Source organism: Choloepus didactylus, chromosome X, assembly GCF_015220235.1.
Source record: "Choloepus didactylus isolate mChoDid1 chromosome X, mChoDid1.pri, whole genome shotgun sequence".
NCBI lineage: Eukaryota > Metazoa > Chordata > Mammalia > Pilosa > Megalonychidae > Choloepus > Choloepus didactylus.
The window spans coordinates 6,974,502-6,993,374 of NC_051334.1; the positions used below are offsets into that span (position 1 = coordinate 6,974,502).

At 43.5% G+C, this 18,873-nt stretch overlaps 1 protein-coding gene across 1 annotated transcript; it reads left to right on the forward strand.

The window, feature by feature from the left end:
- Window positions 1-367: 367 nt before the first annotated feature.
- Window positions 368-8,745, forward strand: LOC119523305 (the record flags this gene model as incomplete). Its single annotated transcript, XM_037822071.1, has 3 exons — window positions 368-383; window positions 454-1,038; window positions 8,717-8,745. Coding segments are annotated over exons 1-3 (630 nt in total), but the record flags the coding sequence as incomplete, so codon positions are not given.
- Window positions 8,746-18,873: the final 10,128 nt, after the last annotated feature.

Here is an 18,873-nt window from a genome sequence, read left to right on the forward strand (position 1 = left end):
TATATTTGAGCATTCCACTATTCATAGACCTTTAGGTTATTTCCAGTTTTTCTCTGTTGTAAACATTGCTAAAGCTAACCTCTCTGTGCATATATTTTTGAAAACTTGTGAATATTTGTGTATTAATTCCTGGAATTGGAGTTGCAGAACAAGAGATAAGAACATCTCAACTTTTGATTGACACAGCAAAATTGCACTCCAAAAAAGGTTTGCAAGCTGATACTCCCACCATGGCCCAGGATTTCTAGGATTTTTTATTCTCATCTAAAATATTTAGAACACTAATTGAAGGCTGATCTATATATCCCTTAAATGTAACTTTTAGAGACAAGAAAGCAAGACACAAATATTTAGCACTTTTGAAACCATGGCTCATCCCATATGTTTGTTTATTTTTTCTCCTGTGTTCCTGGCTTGACTTCATAACTCCTCTACCTCTATAACCAACCCAAGATGAAGCAGCACTTGCACTGGAAATTGGCCTCTTTCTTAGTTATTTATCCTGGGCTTTCGGTCTGGTCCTAGCAAACAGCAGGTCCTGGCGTGTGTGCGAATTTGACAGCACCATCGTTCCCGTCGTGTTCATTGGACTTTGGGAAGCTTTTTATTTTCAAATTTTTAACATCTGTGGTTCTCCGGTTGAGTTGCCAGTATACAGTCAGATCAACATGAGCTGGGTCATTTCCAGTGAAATTGCGTACGGCCAGGACCTGATGTTGCTGGATAATTTTATGAAATCAGTAGCCCTAGTTTTCAGCTCGGTGGCCCTTTTGGTCAGCTGGATCGATGGCCCGTACCCAGACTTCCTCCGATCATGTTACAACAAGGCCGCCATCTTTCTTTTCCTCAGTTGTGCTTGTACCGTAGCTACAGTGAGTTGGAATTTTGCTGTGGACTTTTTTGGCCAAACCACCCTTAACTTTCCACAAAACTTTCCTATTGATAAAGATATACTAATGAGGAAATGCCTCTCCTATGTGTTCCCACTAGGAATCATGACCGCTTTCCTGTCACTAATAGGTTCTACCATGTTCCTCTGTGAGAAACATTTCACCAAATGGCAGAATTAAGTAAAGCCCATGATTGTGATCAAATTTTCAAAACAAAAGGTCTGAACTGAGGACTTTTCCTTTTTAGAATGGCTGCCAAGAGCTTTCTTAAAGAAATTTCCTGTGTACACATAACATTGTCATAATTATCCACTCATTTTAAATAAAGCATTTATTTGGCATCTCACAGTGTGTCTGTGGCTTATATGCTCCTCTTCAGCTCCAGTCTGCAAATCTATCCCTTTCCTTGAAGCCTTTCACCTTCCAGAACCTGCAGTCAAGCATGTTCTGTACATACTTGGTCAAAAAACAAAGGCAGTGGGAATATAAAATGGTGCAGCCTCTTTGGAAAACAGTTTGGTGGTTCCTTAAATGATTGAACAATGGGTTACTATATAACACAGCAATTCCACTTCTAGAGAATCTAGAGAATTCCACTTTCAAGAGAAATAAAAACATTCCACACAAAAACTGTGCACATCTGTATACCGCAGCATTATTCATAACAGCCAAAAGGTGGAGACAACCCTAATGTCCACCAATAGACGAAGAGGTAACACAATGTGGTCTCGCCATAGAACGGAAAATTATTTGGCCGTAAGAACTAATGAAGTTCTGATACTTGCCACAACATGGATGAACTTTGAAAACATTGTGCTAAGTGAAAGAAGCCAGACACAAAAGTCTTGACATATTATATGATTCTATTCCTATGAAAGTCCAGAACAGGGAAATCTAAAGAAACAGAAGGTATATTGGTGGTTGCTCAGGGCTCGGGGGCAGAGGAGGGGAATGGAGGGAGGAGAAGGTGATGGCTGAAGGGTATGGGTTTCTTTTGGAGGTGATGGAAATGTTCTACAATTGACTATGGGGCAAGTTGCACATATTGGTGACTACAGTAAAAACCATTGAATTGTACAGTTTTAATGGGTGAATTGCATGGAATGTGAATTATATCTCAAAGCTGGAAAAAAATCAGAGGCAGGAAAAGTATTGCAATGTAAGCACACAAGAATAGCATCGATGAACACAAGCAAAGCCAAGTTGAATCAGAAGCTATGAATAAACTCACAGATGTGCAAAGAAAAATAATCATGTTGAGGACTTAGAGATCTTTAAGACATTATAATTGGTCAGGTTAGAGCAGGGTTCTCGATTCTCGACCTCAGCACTGTTGACATTTTGAACTGGATTCTTTGGTGGGAGGACGGCGGGGTGGCGTGGGAGGCTGGCCCGTGCATTGTAGGATGTTTACCAGCATCCCTGGTCTTGATCTTCTAGAAGCGAGTAACCCCCGTCCTCCAGTTGTGACCACCAAAAATACCTCCAGACAGGGTCAAATGTCCCCTGGGGGACAAAATCGTTCCTGGTTGAGAGGCACCGGGTTAGAAGTAGGCAGTGACCCAGGCTAATTGTCACTACGTGAGAGTGAATTTCCAGTTTGAAATCCCCTGACTGGGGCATTTTTATTAAATGATTCTATTGAGCCCTGCATTTCCCTCGGGGGTCCTCACTCTTACGGGACACATCAAAAGGAGCCCCGACATGTGAGAGCCAAAGCAAGGGCTCCGAACACGCGCTCATGATTGTCTCCCAAGGGAAGTAATTCGTTTCCTCTAAGAGCAAGCTGTCACCTGTCACCGCAGGCCTAAGCAAGACTGCAGCGTGATTCACAATAGTATCTGGGAGCCACCTTGCCCCATGCCGCCAGCTCCAGCCTGCCCCCCACCCAGGGGCTGGCAAGCTGCTTGGAGCAGATAACAAAACAACTGTCCACCCCCAGGATGGTGCCCTCGTCTCCCCTGCCCGTGGCTTCTTCAGGCAGCGAGCTCAGGCCAAGAACATTCTGGTCAGAAGGCCGCGAAGTCTCCCAGCCCCCATGGGGTCGGAAGCCCTGTGAACGGGAGCTCCCAGTCTGCCTCTCCTGGCTTCCGAGAAGGAGCCATCTGCAGAGGCAGGCAAGGCTTCAGTTAGGCCCGAGAGGACTTGGCAGTCATTCTGGGCAAGCCACCTGGATGTCAACCCAGCGTGCAGCCCTCCAGCATCCCCGCCCTCCTCCTTTCTCCTCGCCGAGCCCTCGCCTGGCAAGATGAGGTCAAGGCCAGTTCCGTCCCAGGTGGCGGCGTCCTCAGGTGGCACAGCACCAGCCAGGATGACGCATGTGGCTTCATTATTCCTGGAAGGGTGGTCGTATTTATACTCAGAGGCATACGAAGCTCTCAATGACACATTTTCAACAGATTGATATTGTGTCACGGATAGTGCAGGCCTTTAGGATTTGGATTCAGTGGGCCAGGTATTTGCTTTCTGTGTCAAGACAATAAAATGCCTCATCAGGGCTTGGCACCACATGGACAGCCTTGACTGCCTGCCATTTCCATTCCTTCCCCCCTTTCCTCCCCACTGGGCACTGGAAAATGGAAGACTTGTGGAAATGGCGAGCCTGCTTGTGGGCCACACACACTGCTCGTTGAGTTTTAATGGTGCTGGAAGCTATAAGACTGAACTGTAGCCTGCAACTATTTTGGCCCAATTTTCCAAGCAATTGCCCTTCTGTTTTACTAGGCTTTTTGGGGGGGTGGGTTGGGGTGGGGGGGGTTGACTGTACCCACAATTACAGTAGAATCTCTTCAGAAGCCACTCAGCAGCTTGAAAGAAGTGTGTTACCTGGGAGCCAATCATTCAAATTGATGGCATTTGCTATTTTTAAAAGCCACATCCAAGCATTCCAGTCATTCATTCATGCCTTCATTCATTCCCCTGGAATATGCAGAGACATGAACCCCAAATGCCTCGGTTTCATGGATTTTGCCAAATTTTTAAGAGATTGCAAAAAGTGTCTGCACCTTCTGTTGTGTTTTTATTAGTAAATGATCGGATGTGATCTAGGTGGCCCTCAGGAGGTGATGGTTAAATTAATGGTGGACATTTGATCAATGGGAAACTGAGGCACCATCCGGAGCATGAGGCAGCGCTGGACAAGCTGACAGGGCAGAGCCCCAGGATATATTTTTCAGAGAGAAGCAGCCAGGGGCAGAATAACGAATGCACTGCTCTGCTATCTGTGTAGAAAAAAGAATAGACATATAGAGGTCGATGGCTTCACTTTACACAAATATATGCATATATAAGTGATCTGTACATCACACATATACACAGCTGAGTGATACACGTGTACATCACTTAGAAATACCCGTGTACTGGCAACTGTGAAGCACTTTTGGAAGGACACAAAAGTAGCTGGTAACAGGGGTGGCCGCTGGGGAGCAGGGCTGGAGTGAGATTTATTGCTCATGGTCTCTCCTTTTGTACATTTTGAGTTTTGTGCCTGTTCAGAAATATAGTCCAAATTCTAAAGAAACTGGGAAGTCCCAGGCAGACCCGGAGGAGTCGGCCGTGCTAGCCAACTTGCCCCTGCTGACACAGGGCTGCAGTGGAATTTGCTAGGAGGTCAGCTCGCCCGCTGGAGGAGAGCCTGTAGACCCCCATATCCCCCAGAGGAAGGCTACCCCACCCCCAATGTACTCCTTGGGGTGGGTGGGCTGGTGGCCATGGTCACATGGTCCAGCTGCCCAGCACAACTGCTTCCTCTGATTAGGAACCGCCACCTTAGAGGCAGCCGACACCTCCTCTTCTAGAACCTGCACGTGCCAGCCTCCTTTCCAGTGGGGGCGGCAGCACGTACCCCAGGCTTGGCCAAGCAACACACCCATGGGGGACTGAATTGGGAGTGGGGGGCAACGAGAGTCTGGCCCGTGCCCGGTTCATGCTGGCGAGGGTGGGGACAGCACAGCAGCCCTGTGGGGGTGAGGGGGCACGGCCCAGGCTGCAGCTCTAGGGGCAGCACTGACTGCCAGCATCGGTGGTGCCCACAGCACGGTGGGTGCCTGTGCTGAGGGCAGGGGAGGGCGATGTCCTCACGAAAGTCCTTCTCTAGGATGGTTTCGGACAGTCTTTCTGGCTGGTTTCACCGCTAAGCCTCCCTCTCAGTCCTTCCTAGATTCTGCAAATATTCTTTCATTAACCGCCCTTCAGATTAAATCAGATGGAGGTGGTTTCCAATGACTGTGACTCGGAACCCTGGTTGGCACAAGCGGAAAGGGGGTCCTGCCCTGCAGGCTGGTCTAGGGTTCTGGCGTGGAAAGCTAAGAACTCACTGAATGCTGTCAGATTATTGGAAACCGCACAAAGATGGAAAGGCAAAGAGCAAAATCTGCACACTGTGCTCAAGAAGAAGTTCCACATCCCCAAGGAGCTGTGGCCTGGCCAGCTGGGGATGCTTTCCCCTGCGTGTGTCTGGGGTGGGGTCCCCGGGCCCACCCCAGACCAGCTCCATCAGAATCTAGCCTCAGGGTTCTTAAAGGTGAGTGGTGGCCAAGCCAGGTTGTGTGATGTGACGGTGTGATGAGTCTGCCTGTGACCGAGGGGTTGCCTGGGACACAGGACATCCGGCGATAAAGCCAGAAACGCTGCAGGCAGACTGGGATGGTTGGTCACGCTGGGGGCAGCCACGGCTGAGAGCCCCCGCCCCACACCTGGCTGCACTGAAGGTGGGTAGAGCCTGGGGTTGGGGGTGGGGGGTGGGGGTGTCCTTTTCAGGAATAGCACATGTGACGGTGAAAAGGCGTTCCAGCTTATGAGCCAGCATTTCCGCTCCTAGGGAGCCATCTACCCAAGAGAAATGAAAACTTCTGTCCACACAAAAACTTGTATGTGAATGTCCCTTGCAGCATGAGTCATAACAGCCCAAAAGTGGAAACAGCCCAGACGTCCATCCCTGGTTGAGGGGATAACCAAAGCATGGCCTGTCCGTGCAGTCGAGTGTTATTCTGCCGTCAAAGGGGATGAAGGCCTGCTACACGCTGCAGTGTGGATGAACCTGGAGGACATTCTGCTAAGTGGAAGAAGCCAGACATAGAAGACAACTTTTGTATGATTCCATTTATAGAAAATGTCCAGAATAGGCAAATCCACAGAAAGATGAAAAGCAGATTAGTGAGTGCCAGGGGCTGCAGCTAAGGGCTTTCTTTTGGGGGTGATGAAAATGCTCTAAAATTGATTGCAGTGATAGTTGCACAACTCTATGAATATACTAAAACCATTAAATTGTACACTTTAAATAGATGACTCATATCTCAATAAAGTTGTTATGTATTTAAAAAAAATAAAAAGAGTTTCAGGGAGGGTCCTCTGCTTGAGCCCAGAGCACATCAAAGTGGTGGGACTGGCGTTGTGGCCGCGGACACGGGGAAGGCCATCGAGGAGGCCTCTTCCTGACCCGGGTGGCTTCTCACCGCCCTCTAGGCCTCGCCTGCTCTCCTCCCCCAGTCCCTCAGCCGGAGAACCACTGCCACCCCCGGTCCAGCAGGCTGCCTGTGCCAAGTGGAGAAGATGGAGTTGATCCGGAAGGTCAAGCTGGCTGAGCATACTGTGTTCCGACACCATGGCCAGCTGCACGGCAGCTGGGACAGAATGGGACCAAGCTGTCCCATGACGAGCTCAGCCTGCACTCGGTGGCCTATGAGCATGTCATCAGGGGCCACAGGGCCACCTGGATGGGCATCTCAGGCATCAAGCAGAACACCAGCCCTTCCCATAGGAAGTTGCAGTTGACCGAGGACTATTGGGAGAAGGCAGAGCGGGAACTGAGGGCCACCTGTGCGCCCTGGTCCTGGAGCTGTTGGATAAGGATTTAATAGCCAATGCAACTAACCCAGAGGGGAAGGTCTTCTGTCTGAAAATGAAGGGAGCTTGCTTCCAGTGTCTTGCTGAAGAGGCATGAGGCAACGATGAAAAACAGTCAATAAGTAATTCCCAGGGAGCTTCCCAAGAGGCATTTGACGTGAGCAAGAAAGAGATGCAACTGTCACCCGCAATCTGCCTGGGGCTGCAGTGGGAATAGACTGGAATCAGTGGATTCTGTACACATGAATGAGTTTTTTTTTCTTGCTATAGGAGACCCAAGTGGAATAAGGAATGGAGATGTGTGAAAAGGTTTACATGGAGACACGCTGTGTTCCCAGACGGAAAGATAAATCTCACAGAGGTCTTCATCCATCCTCGATTAATTTGTGGGCGTAATGCAGTTCTAAGCAGAATGCTTATGAGAAAACGGTAAATGGAAAAGGGGATAGAAACCACATCTATTAAGATTTGTGCATTTCACTGTGTGTAAAGTTTGTATCCAAAGGAAATCACTGTAAACAAATTGTGCTCTCTAGTCGATAGCATGTGCATTTATGGACTTATTTAGGGAGAAGTGTATTGATGTCTGCAATTTACTATGAAATGCATCAAAAAATAAGATGGATTGATTGATGGATAGAGGGATGGACAATTGGATAGACATGTGAGAAAGGAAAATACAATCAAGTGTTAAGGGTAGTATCTAGATGGTAAGTGGGTGTTTGCTGTAATTTTTTTTCAACTTTCTTGTATATTTGAAAATTTTCATAATAAAATGTTGGGAAAATACAGAGCCAAGAACGATGAGATGCAAAATGCATATCTAGTATGACTCCAATTTTAAAAGTACAAATGGGAAGAAATGGGCTAAAATAGTAGCTGTGGTGAAACGAGAAATTCCACTGGGTGGCAGCAGAGCCCCACCAATGCCGCGCTCCCTGAGCCTGGTTTCCGCACCTCAGATGACAGCTCCGGAGAGCCGTCCACACTGGCGTTGCCGGTGAGGCCCAAACCCACCGCCGCCTCCTGGGTTCTTGGTTCTCATTCTGCAGCACCCCCCCTCTGCCCCCCAGGCTCGGCCCCGTCCCCACCTTGGCCAGCTCCAGCCTCTACCTCCCTTGGGTTTGGGCCAGTTGCTTAAAATGTTTTTATTGCAAATCATGGTGATCCAGAAACTGTAAAGGAAAAATTGACAATTGACAAATTTTACTAATTTAATCATTTAACATCCCTGCAGGGCATACAAATAAACAACAACCCATAAATAAGGAATTGCAAAATGATTATTGAAAAAAACATTTGCAACCTATGTGAAATGGGGCTGATTTTCTTAATTTAAGCAGAGCTAAAAAAAAATCACAAGTATTAAAAAAACAACAACACAGAAAGGAAGATGACGAACCAACGGAAAAATGAACCCAAAAGAAAAAAGGATGAAGTATTAATGAGGGTACAGAGAAACATAGATCCCCAATGAACAGGGAGAAAATATTGAACCTTACCCATAATAAAAGGAATGCAAACCAAAACAAAAATGGGATATAACTTGTCACCTATCAAACTGACAAACATTAAATTTAAAAGTTGATTAGCACCTGGTGTTTGGGAGACTAGAGGCTTGAGAATGAGCATCCGTGCATTGTTGTAAAAGCCTAAAGTGATGCAACTTTCTGAAGGACAATAGATATTTGGCAATACCTATTAAATTTATAAATGTATGTGGCCTTCAAGTAGGACCCTGTTTGGAATTTACACTATAGACGTAGTTATTTACGTTCACCTAGATAGATAGAAAAAGTGTCCTTTGCTGCATTGTTTATAATAGAAAAAATAAAAGTGCTAGAAGCGATCAAGACATCTGAACAGGGTAAAGTTACCAGGTATTTGTATAAATAAAGAGGCTTGTTAAAAGTAAACAGCATATCTGATAAAGGATTAATTTCCAGTATATGTAAAGAAATCCTTCAACTTAACAAAAAAAGACAAACAACCCAATTTAAAAATGGACAAAAGACTTGAACAGACATCTCTCCAAAGAAGGATATATGCATGGCCAGAAAGCGCATGAAAAGATGCTCGACATCATTAGCCACCAGGGAAATGCAAATCAAACCACAATGAGATACCATTTCACCCCCATTAGAATGGCTGCTATTAAAAAAACAGAAAATAACAAGTGTTGGAGAGGATGTGGAGAAATAGGAACGCTCTTTCATTGCTGATGGCGATGTAAACTGGTGCAGCCCCTGTGGAAGATAGTTTGGCAGCAGTTCCTCAGAAAGCTGAGTATAGAATTACCATATGACCTGGCAATTCCACTACTAGGTAGATACCCCAAAGAAGTGAAAGCAGGGGCTCGAACAGATATTTTCACACCAATATTCATAGTGGCATTATTCACAATTGCCAAAAGATGGAAGCAACCCAAGTGTCCATCAACCGATGACTGGATAAATAAAATGTGTTATATACATACAATGGACTATTTTTCAGCTGTAAAAAGGAATGAAGTCCTGGTACATGTGACAACATGGATGAACTTTGAAGATATCATGTTGGGTGAAATAAGCCAGACACAAAAGGGTAAACATTGTATGATCTCACAGATTTGAAACAAGTAGAGTAAGCAAACTCATAGAGTTAGAGTCAAAAATATAGGTTACCAGGGGGTAGGGACAAGGAATGGGGAGTTAAGGCTTTAAAAAAAGCAAAAAAGGAAACAAAGCAAGAATCAAATTATCAGAGTCAGGGCCAAGGTTAGCACCCAAATAGCAGAAAGAGAGCTATACTGATCTTTACATCTTCACTGCCCAAGAGCACAGAATCTAGAGCCAATTGTAGAGTGGGATGATGGGTGATTTTTTCTTTCTTTGTACTTTTATGAGTTCCCTAAGTTTTCTATAATGAGTATGCATTGATGTTTAATCATAAAAGTTACAAATCTTACCTTTACCAATGTGTAAAGAACACATCCGGCTTGTATCAATGACTGGTCTCTGCTCACGTAGCATTCTTCTCTTTGTCCACAAGAGGGCAGCATGCGCACGAATAGTAGCTTCTCTTGGTCCACAAGAGGGCAGCATGCACAGGAAGAGTAGCAAAATAGTTCCCAAATAATTTTGTCTGACGTCGAACAGTGCTGTTAAAATTGCTTAGTTTATTTTGACATATTACCTGAATAAACAAATTATTCGTTAGATTGTTTTTCTGGTGAAAATTGGTAAGCAGAAGAAAACACAAGTCACCTGTCACACTCCTCAGATAAAGCCATGGATAGCAAGTTGCTATTTATCTTTGACTTTATAGATATGCAATGGAAAGAAGCAGCTTCTATACAACTTGTTTTCTAATCTACCCTTTTACATCAAATGTACCTGATCATTTCCCTCATATCCCTAAATGTTCTTTGATATCATGATTTTTAAAGATCATAAGGTGTTCCATCCTGGGTAAGCAAGCATTGTAACTTGCTAAACCAATTTAACTTGTTCATTTGGGGTGTTTTAACTGTCTTTGAATTAGTTTAAAATAATTACCAAATTAAGATTTCGTAAATACAGAATATACAGAGAAAAATATATCACCCAGTTGATTGCTACACCAAATTGATCCATGTTAATTTTTGCCATCTTGGCTTCAGATATTTCCTAAGAAATAAAATTTTACAAGTAGAATTGAAGGTCTCTCTATCCAATTAATTCTTGTCTTTCCATCATAAAAGTAACCTCTGATCTGAAGATGGCATTTAGTCTTTCTCTCCTTGATCTCAGACTTTAAGGACAAAAGTATGTATCATAAATGATAGAGTTTTGTTCTGTGTGTTTAAATTCTACACAGAAATATAATCCCAAGTGCATATCCTTTATTTACTCCCCATTCCTTTATTCAAATTTATGAATGCATTCCCCTATTGAAAAATCTTCAGGTGGTTTCCAATCAGTGAGAACTGACACGCTGGAGAGCATGCAGGTGTGGTTGAGCTCCTCCAGGAGAAATGTCTTTTATAAGATCCTCAAAATTCCACCAGAAAGAAAATAAATGGGCAAAAGACATGAAGAGATATTTCTCTAAAGAAGATACTCAGATGGCACATGAAAAGGTGGTCAACGCCACAAGCCACTGAGAGACGGAAGGCAAAACCACAATAAGGTATCTCACTCCACACCTATCAGAATGGCAAAATTAAAAAATAGTGACACTACCAAATGTTTACATGAATATAGAATAACTGGATCACTCATATATTGCTAGCAGGAATGTACAATGTTTCAGCCACTCTGGAAAATCACTTGGCCTTTCTTTTCAAACTAAACACACGCTTACCACACTGCCATACGACCCAGCAATCCCATTCCTGCACATTTCCCCAGGGAACTGAAAACTTTGGTCCAGCGACCCGGGCACCATTATTCATAGTGGCTTCATTTGAAATAACCAAAATCTGGAAACAACCGAAAAGGTTGTACAAGTGAATGATTAAATAAACTGCAGTACATCCATACTATGAATATTACTCAGCAATAAATAAAAAAGAACTCTTAATACATGTAACAACATGGATGCATCTCAAAGGCGTCATGCTGAGTGAAAAGAAACCAAATTTTTTACATGTTGCATGATTCCATTTGTACAACATTGTTGAAGTGACAAAATTACAGAGATGGAGAATGGATCAGTGGTCTCCAGGGGTTAAGGAAGGTGAGATAGAGGGAGGCAGTGAACTATAAAAGGTTGCCTGAGGGAACTCTTTGTGGTGATGGAGTATTTCTGTATCTTGACTCTGGTTGTGGTTACACGTGTCTATCTACACATGTGTGATAAGATGGCATGGAACTACACACACACATAGTACCAACCTAGTTTCTGGTTTTTGCTATTATACTCCAGTTATGTGAGATGAGACACTGGGGGAAGGTGGGGAAAGGGTCCATGGGCTCTCTCTGTACTATCTATGCAACTTCCTTTGAGACTAGAATTATTTCCAAAAAATGAAGTTTAAAAAAATCTCCCATGTATCATTTTTTGCATTTCAATTAAACTCCATGTAGAGATTATTTTGTTGAGAAGCAAGTTAGGGATTTGTGTGAGATCGAGTGGATGCTAGCAACTTTAGAAAGGAGATTCTAAAGCCCTCAACTGAGCGTGGTGGGCATTCCACATCAGTGGGTGGCTTGGGTCCAGGCGGGCATCCAGGGATCCAGGTCCCATCGGGTTTCCTCTCCATTTCCTAGTCTCTAGGTCAGTGTGGAGTGCCTCTACCTCGGGGTGGCAGCAAGTGAGAGGGGGGAAGAGAGCAGAGTGGGGGGCACACCAGGGTCTTACATCCTGGCCCAGAATTCATGCCTACTCTGCTCACACTCTATTGGTAAGGTCGAGTTGCATCCAACCACAAATGGGCCAGCTACATTTAACCATGTGCCCTGGAAGAGGGAGAGAAGGGCTTTGGGGGGACAACCACTGGTCCCTCTCACAGGACCCAACACAATTTTTTCCTTAAGTGGTTACAAATTTGCCCAATGCTATTTACTGAAGAGTCCCATTCCCCACATAATATTCAATGCCACTTTATCATATACTAATTTCTTATACCATATACTTCCATTAATCTGTCCGTTAATGTTTTGGTATACACTTCTAAAATGATGCTAGCCCTATAATATGTTTTAATATCTGATAGCCTTAGTACTCCGTCCCTCCCTGCCACTCCTCTTCTTTTTGGAAACATAATTTCTGGCTCTTTTTGTGTCTTTATTTTTCTATATTAACTTCAAGATGGCTTATCTAGCTCTAAAAATGCATTGGTATTATATGTGAGATATTGTAAAATTTGCAGATTAATTTGGGGATTTCCTATTCAAGGACAGAGTGTGATTTTCCATTTGTTCATGTCTTCTTTTGGGTTTTCTAGTGATGTTTTATGTTTTCTTTATATAGAATTAAGTTGATAAATGTCAGTTTATCTGGGTATAGAATTCTAAGTTGTAAGGTATTTTCTCTAGGCACATGGAAGATAATATTTCAATGTTTACCTGCATTTTTTTATTGCTTATGTGATTCCTATTATCAAAAAACTTCATTTTCCTTTGTCAGTAATTTTTTTCTCTGTTGCTCTTAATATTTTCTCTCTACCTTTGCATTCTGAAGTATTAATGTGACATGTTTGTGTGAATTTTGAAAAATTATCTGCTTTAGGATTCATGTCTTTCATCAACTCTGGAAAACCCTCACCTCTATCTCTTCTAATACTCCACATGCCCCTTCTCTCTATTCTCTCCTTCGGCACACTTATTAGGCACTGTTGAAACTTCTCACTCGTGCCTCCTGTCTATTAAACCTTTATTTTCCCCACCCTTGAATCCCTCTGCAGTACATTCATAGTAATTTTCTCAAATCTATTTTTCTGGTTTGCAACTTTCTCCTTTAGTTCTTTAACCCATTCATTGAGTTCATGTCCATGAAGTAATTTCTTCCCTAGAAGTTCTCTCTCATCCTTGTTAAATTTTTCCATATTATTTTGTTATAGCATTCTGTTGTTTGATTGCAGTTTCCATTCCTTCTTTGTTATGCTTGTAATTAATTTAAACAACTCATTTCATAGTCTTCATCAGACAGTTTTATTATTTTAAGATCCCAGGCTATTGGCCCTCAAGGGTGTGGTATCTGCTGACTCAACATTAGAGCATTTCTTAGTTCCAGCAGGTTTTATTTTTCCTTGCAGGAGCACTGCCTGCTCGGGATCATAGAAGACTCGCTGTAGAATAGATGGCCTTGGCTTCTGCCTGGTGGAGCAGGGGCTGGGCTCCATTTTCCCATTAATTTCTCACCTTGGCATTTCCATGCCAGAAAGATAACGTGCTTTCAGATGCCATGACTTTATTGCATAGGCTTGAGGTTTTGTTTTCTCAGATTATTTCTCAGCCCCTCCCCTTGGAGTGTCAGCAAGAAACAAGCATCCTTGCTACTTCACTGGGAGGTTGGCAAGTTTACCTCGCCCTCCCTTTCGTGAAGGAGGTGATCGGCCCATGACCAGCTCTGGGCAGGCATCTCAAGGCCAGCTCCCCATCTCAGAGGGTCAAAGTTATGTCTTTTAACCCTCTGCTGGTGTGGAAACCTCAGCCCCCAACAGGGAGAACCTATATTGGGATTCAAGCCCTCTCTGACTCCAGAAAGCAACATTTCTTTCTAGCTAGACTATAGAGCTAGACGATTTATTTAATGTTTGTGTTATGATTTATACAGCATGCTTTTGTGTTTGTAGAAATATGGGAGGGGGGGTTGTTGCATTACCTCCTTCTGTCCAATTGCCAGAAATGGAAGTTGGAGTCTGTTTCCAATTTTTCAACATTATAAGTAACACCATGCTGAATGTCCTTGCCCATTAATCTTTAGGCACATCTCTGGTTATTTTCTTTGGATAAAGTCCTAGAAATGGTCAAAGAGTATGAATGGTTTTAAGGCATTTGATATACAATGCTGTATCGCCAACCCCAAAGAATGTCGCACTTTGCATTCCCTGAGAAGGCCTGTTTTCCTGTGCCCTCATCAACATTTGGAAACTTTTAAAAATGATTGGCCGTTTGGTTAGATTAAAAATATAGTGTGAGAAGAATATATTTTACAGGATTTTTGAAAAGTTTAAAGAACTTTTCAAGTTTAATGTGTTTAAAGAAATGTGCACACATCATTATTTACGGCTTGGTGGGTTTTCACAAACCGGACACAACCATCGGACCACAGCTGCCACATCAAGAGACAAAACAGTGTTAGCTCCAGAAGCCACCCCGAGGACCCCTGCCAGGCATCACTCCTCCAAAGATGCCCTTTGCCCCAACTCCGTGATCGGAGTTTGGTTGGCCATCTTGAACTTTCTATAAATGAAATCAGATGGAATGTGCACTTTCTGCATCTGGCTTCTTTTGCTCAACATTATGCTTATGAGAATCCTCCACATCATGGGGTGTAGCTGTGGCTCATGCATTCTCATTATTGTGTAGCATATTCTATTGTGTTAAAAGGCCACAAGTTATTCATCCATCCTGCTGCTCCTGGCCTCGGAGTGGTTTCCAGTGTGAGGCTATTATGGACAGCGTGGCTCTGAAATCCTTGTGTATGCATCGTGCTGCACGTAGGTTTGCATTTCTATTGGGTATGTACCCAGGTATGGTAGTTTGACGCTGTTGTGTACCCCAGAAAAGGCCATGTTCTTTTAATCCATTCCTGTGGGTGCAGACCCATTGTAGGTGATTAGGCTATTTCAATCGTATTTTGTATTTTGCATTTGATATTGTTTTTGATTAGGCTATTTCAGTTCAGATGTGCTTTGCCAAAAAAATCTCTCTGTGCTCTGGGACTGATGTCATGTCCACAACTAACCAAGAGGTCTCCTTTGTTGCCAATGTTGACAGCACTAAATTACTTTGTCTCAGATACATTAGAATTTTCCTTCATTTTTTCCTTTTAAAAAATAACAATGTTGCCTTCTCCTAGGTAAAATTGGGGGGGAGGGGGAGCTATTTGGATGTTGAGAGTTATATAGGCAGAAGAATGCATCAATTTGGGGGGAACAAGAGTAAAAGTGTCCCTGTGATGATTCCACTGTGGCGAGTCAGGTAGCCCAAGTCTGCCTGGCAAGCACCGGGTCACTCAGACCTAAGAGAGGCAGAGGTGGTTTCATCCTAAAGTCCCCTGTACCTGAACAATCACTGTCTGCCTCCCCCACCCCCACACCCTGACTCAACTCCCTCTCTGTTCCCAACAGATCCTGGCAACTCCTTCTGTCACTTTACTTGGGAAATTTTTTCACTCGTCCCATGACATACACCTGGTCATTTCTCCCTACCACCTAGTGTGCTCAAAAATGTAAATGGAGTGAGCTCCAGGTAAAATAAAAATTGAAAGAGAAACTTGGTTTTCAAAACATGAAAACCATATCTGCATTTCACAATAATTTCTCAATATTAGAGTTATCCGTGCCGCGGTGCCCTTTCGCTGGCTGATGAGGAATCGTTGGTATCCCAGGAGAGGTAAAACATGCCAACCATGCTACCAGATCACGAGGGCAGTGCTAGCTACTGTAACAAATCATTCTCCAAATGTCAGTGGCTTCACTGAATAGGCATTTACTTCTTGCTCACATAAATGTCCAATGTCTGGTTGGCAGGCAGCCTTCTACGCAGCCTTCCATCTTGAGGCTCCTGCAGCCCTGGGGTTCTATAAGCAGGCAAGGAAGAGAGAAGGCACCTTCACATCTTCCCGGCGTCAGCCTGCAACATACCGTTCCCCTTCCACTCACAGCCCAGACCCCACCTTAAGGCAGGAGGGCAGGGACGTGTAGCCCAGGCCGGGCAGCCACTTCCCAGCAAGCATGAAATTTGGAGAACAGTTGACCGTCTGTGCTCCAGCTCCCTAAGTCCATAGCTCCCGGTTGTATATGTTACTTTTGACTCTAAATTAAATTCCATTTACGAAGGAAAAAAATTTCACTTCACTAGTTTAAAACATCATGACATTTATATTTCCCTTTATTTCTGTCACTTATCTTTAAGATCAGCGGGTTGGCAGACTACAGCCCGGATCTGGCTTGCTGCCTGTTTCTGTACTGCCCACAAGCTTATAAGGTTTGTTACATTTTTAACCGGGCAGGGGGAAAAAAATCAAAAGAACAATATTTTGTGACATGAGAAAATTGTATGAAATTCAATTTTCAGTGTCCGTAAATACAGTTGTATTGACGCACAGCCACACCCATTCATTTTCATATCGGCTGCATCTGCTTTGGGGCTACACAGCAGGGTGGAGCAGTTGTGGGAGACACCACCTGGCCCATGAGGCTGAAAAGATTTACTATCCAGCTCTTGACAGAGAAACTTTGCCAACCCCTGTTTTAGATAAAATAAACCCATACTGAAAGAAACTGTGGTAGAGTTGTCCTCTGGATTACTGACCATCAGTGAGATCGAATGAGCTACGGCAATACCCGACAACATGGGTGGATCTCACAAACATAAGGTTGAAAAGAAGAAGGCAGCTGCAAAAGAATGCATGTGGCTTGTGTCCTATTTATACAGTGTAGCAAAACAGGCACAACCGATCAACACGGAGAGAAATCCGGAAAGTGGTAACCCTTTGAAGGACAGTTCGCCGAAGGGGCATCTCGAGTGCCGATCTGGGTGCCAGTTGCATGGGTGAATTCACTTTAAAAAAATTCTTTGAGGGTTACACTTCTGATTTGTGCACTTATCTGTAGGTAAGTTTTTTTTTTTAAATTCAGTTTTATTGAAATACATTCACATACCATACAATCATCCATGGTATACAATCAACTGTTCACAGTATGATCATATAGTTATGCATTCATCACCCCAATCTATTTCTGAACATTTTCCTTACATCAGAAAGAATCAGAATAAGAATAAAAAATAAAAGTAAAAAAAAGAACACCCAACCCATCCCCCCCATCCCACCCTATTTGTCATTTAGTTCTTATCCCCATTTTTCTACTCATCCATCCATACAGTAGATAAAGGGAGTGTGATCCACAAGGTTTTCACAATCACACTGCCACCCCTTGTAATCTACATTATTATATAATCACCCCTTGTAATCTACATTATTATATAATCATCTTCAGGAGTTCAGACAACTGGGTTGGAGTTTGATAGTTTCAGGTATTTACTTCTAGCTATTCCAATGCATTAAAACCTAAGAGGTGTTATCTATATAGTGCATAAGAATGTCCACCAGAGTGACCTCTCGACTCCATTTGAAATCTCTCAGCCACTGAAACTATTTTGTCTCATTTTGCATCCCCCTTTTGGTCAAGAAGATGTTCTCAATCCCATGATGCCAGGTCCAGATTCATCCCTGGGAGTCATAGCCAGCGTTGCCAGGGAGATTTACACCCTGAGAATTGGGTCCCATGTAGGGGGGAGGGCAGTGAGTTCACCTGCCAATGTGGCTCAGTTAGAGAGAGAGAGGGCCACATCTGAGCAACAAAGAGGTACTCAGGGGGAGACTCTTAGGCACAATTATATGCAAGTTTAGACTCTCCTTTGCAGTAACGAGCTTCATAAGGGCAAGTCCCACGACCGAGGGCTCGGCACATCAAACCGCCAGTCCCAATGTTTGTGACAACATCAACACCAGTCCAGGTGAGGAAGTCCAACACTTCTGCACCTTCCCCCAGCTCCTCGGGGTGGGAGGGGGGGTGCTGTAAATATATTTTTTATTCTCTGCCCAAATTACTTTGGGATGTGTCACTATTTCACTCTAACCTATACTAACCTACTGTATCTCACTTCCTATTCAAAGTTCCATGTAATTGTGGTGTTTGAACAAACTGACTATAGAGTTATACTGTTTAGAAAATATAGATCCTGCACCAAATAGACATCTCTTCCCTTGGTCTCACATGGAAGTTGAAGTTTTAAAACACAATCAGTTTCGACCTTTGCCTTTTGACCTGGTTTGCCCTAGTCTTAACCAGACCTGCTTCATTCATATCACTAATTGAAGTCTGGGCTCTTTTTCAGCTTTTTTTTTTAACAGTTGCTGTATGCACTAATACCGACATTCATATCTGCCGAGCTCTAGCTCTGAGTTTCAGGTGTCTCAGAGATACACATTGTTCCAGAGAACAGTCAGGTTATACACTAAGGATCATCATCTCAAAGTTTAGAGGTAGGCATTACAATTCAGGAATAGAGTTGACTGCTGTAAGAGCTTACAATCTAGGGACCATTACGATAATCAAGTCCATGTTAGGCTATGTTCTAAGATTCAATTCTGAGTTTACACATTGTAGTTAGTCCATATTGGGAAGGCATTATAGTGTTTGCCTTTATTTCTGGCATACTTCACTCAAATACTGTGTACAGGATCCATTCACTTTGTTGTGTGTCTCACAGCTTCACTCCTTCTCGTAGTTGCTCAATATTCCATTGTATGCGTACACCACAGTTCACCATTCTGTTCCTCGGTCCATTACCCTTAGGTCACCTCCACCCATTGCAAATCATGATTACTGTCTCCATGAACAACAGTTTGCAAATGTCCATTCATGTCTGTGCTCTCAGATCTTTAAATGACATACCCCATAATGAGGTTGCAGGACCTTACGGTCCCCACATACTTAACTTTG